Source organism: Solanum pennellii, chromosome 10, assembly GCF_001406875.1.
Source record: "Solanum pennellii chromosome 10, SPENNV200".
Taxonomy (NCBI): Eukaryota; Viridiplantae; Streptophyta; class Magnoliopsida; order Solanales; family Solanaceae; genus Solanum; species Solanum pennellii.
This window is the reverse complement of record NC_028646.1, coordinates 74,501,036-74,503,231: the sequence shown is the minus strand read 5'-3', so window position 1 is coordinate 74,503,231 and position 2,196 is coordinate 74,501,036. Positions and strand designations below refer to the sequence as shown.

The 2,196-nt window shown below is 38.3% G+C and overlaps 1 protein-coding gene across 1 annotated transcript; it reads left to right on the top strand.

Moving 5' to 3' along the window:
- Positions 1-379: 379 nt before the first annotated feature.
- Positions 380-1,111, top strand: LOC114074302 (uncharacterized protein K02A2.6-like). Its single transcript, XM_027912159.1, has one exon. It carries the CDS (start codon positions 380-382, stop codon positions 1,109-1,111), a length of 732 nt encoding a protein of 243 aa, XP_027767960.1.
- The last annotated feature ends 1,085 nt before the right edge of the window (positions 1,112-2,196 follow it).

Here is a 2,196-nt window from a genome sequence, read left to right as displayed (position 1 = left end):
TTGATGGTAAGCTTTGGTTTCATGATATCAAAACATATCTTTGGTCTGTAGAATGTCCGTTGGAATGTAATAATCAAAAAAGAACTATTCGACGACTAGCAAGGGGTTTTTCTTAAGCGGAGGCATACTGTACAAGAAGACACCCGATTTAGGTCTTCTAAGGTGTGTAAATGCTCAAGAGGCTTCCACAATCATGATTGAAGTACACTCAGGAGTTTGTGGACCTCATATGAATGGATATGTTCTACCCAAGAAGATACTTCGAGCAGGATATTATTGGCTCACCATGGAGCGGGATTCCATACGATTTGTTGGTAAATGTCATGAATGTCAAATAAATGGTGATTAAATACATTCTCCCCCTTCTGAGTTGCATGCAATGTCTGCTCCATGGCCTTTTGTGGCATGGGGAATGGATGTGATTGGACCGATAGAACCAAAAGCATCGAATGGTCACAGGTTCATCTTGGTGGCTATTGATTATTTTACAAAGTGGGTGGAAGCAGTAACTTTCAAGTCAGTGACGAAGAAGGTCGTGGTGGATTTCATCCATTTCAACATCATCTGTCGGTTTGGTATTCCAAAGGTGATTATAACTTATAAAGCCACAAACCTCAACAACCACTTAATGCAAGAGGTATGCTACCGATTTAAGATTGAGCATCGAAATTCGGCTCCGTATCGCCCAAAGGCAAACGGGGCTATAGAAGCTGCTAACAAAAATATAAAAAAGATACTTCGTAAGATGGTGCAAAGTTCTCGACAATGGCATGAAAAGTTGCCTTTTGCTTTGTTGGGTTATCGCACTACAGTCCGTACGTCAGTGGGCGCTACCCCATATTCACTGGTATACGGGACTGAGGCAGTTATACCTGCACAGATTAAAATCTCATCTTTACGAATTGTTGTGGAGGCTGAAATTGATGATGATGAGTGGATCAAAACTCGGTTAGAGCAATTAAGTTTGATTGATGAGAAGCGTCTGACATCAGTATGTCATGGACAATTATATCAGAAAAGAATGTCACGGGCATACAACAAAAAGGTGCGTCCCAGACATTTTGAAGAGGGTCAATTAGTGTTGAGACGCATTTTGCCACATCATGCTTAAACCAAAGGCAAATTTTCTCCAAATTGGAGAAGACCATTCGTTGTTAAAAGGGTATTACCCAATGGTGCTCTTTACTTAGCAGATATAAAAGGCAAAGTGACAGAAACGGTCGTCAATGCTGATGCTGTGAAAAGATATTACATATGATTGAGTTTCGATATTAGAAACCCTTATGTTTGGGCTCGACATTTCAAGGGTTGATTCAATGGGATCTCTTGGTTATGCTGTTGCCTTGACTTTTCAAAAAAAAAAAAAAACAAAAACAAATTGCCTGAACTACGTTTGACCTAATTCTTGTTTCGGCAAGATACGTAGGCAGCCCTAATGTTGGGTTCGATTCAACCAAATACAAATCCAAAAATTCATATTGTAGTATACTGGGGCAAAATTCGTTTGTTTATTCATTTGGTCTCTCATCTCAAAGCTCAAAATCAACCCCATCATCTAGGGTAAAAAAAAAAGTCTTTGCATCAACCCTTGATATGTTGAGAGTAAGTCGGTTAAGGGTGGGTAAAAATCCTGAATGGGCACCATAAGACAAATGTGAGTAAAAATAAATAAAAATGAGAGGGTCTTATTGGTGAAAACCCTAAGTGGGCACCGTAAGGCGAAAAGGAGTTGAAAATCGAAGAGTTTTATTGGTGAAAATTATGACATGCACCATAAGGCAGACGTGAGCTGGAGCAATTAACATGATAGAGTTTTAGCGGCAAAGACCTTCGCGAATATCACAAAGTCTATATGGGTTCAAATTATTTATGGCTTCATTAAGTGTTGGGATTCCACATCAAGATTGAATAATCAATAATTGTTGATGAATAGATTGGATAGCCAAGTCTGGAAATCAATTCAAATTGCATGGCATGATCAGTAGACTCGGCTCCCACACTCAGATAAGTTTTTCTTCTTCTTCTTACAAAAAAAAAAGTCTTCATCGAATCTTTTCTTTTATTCTCATATAGTTCGTAATTTTCTTATATTTTCTTTTCGTCACTTTTTTTGGTATGTATTTGAGTCGAGTCTTTGTAAAAAAAAAAAAAACTACGAAGGAATTTCAAGACTCTCTACCAAGTCTCTAAATGGTA

Coding starts and splice junctions, on each gene's coding strand:
- LOC114074302 (XM_027912159.1), top strand. CDS start 380: ATGTCTGCTCCATGGCCTTTTGTGGCATGGGGAATGGATGTGATTGGA.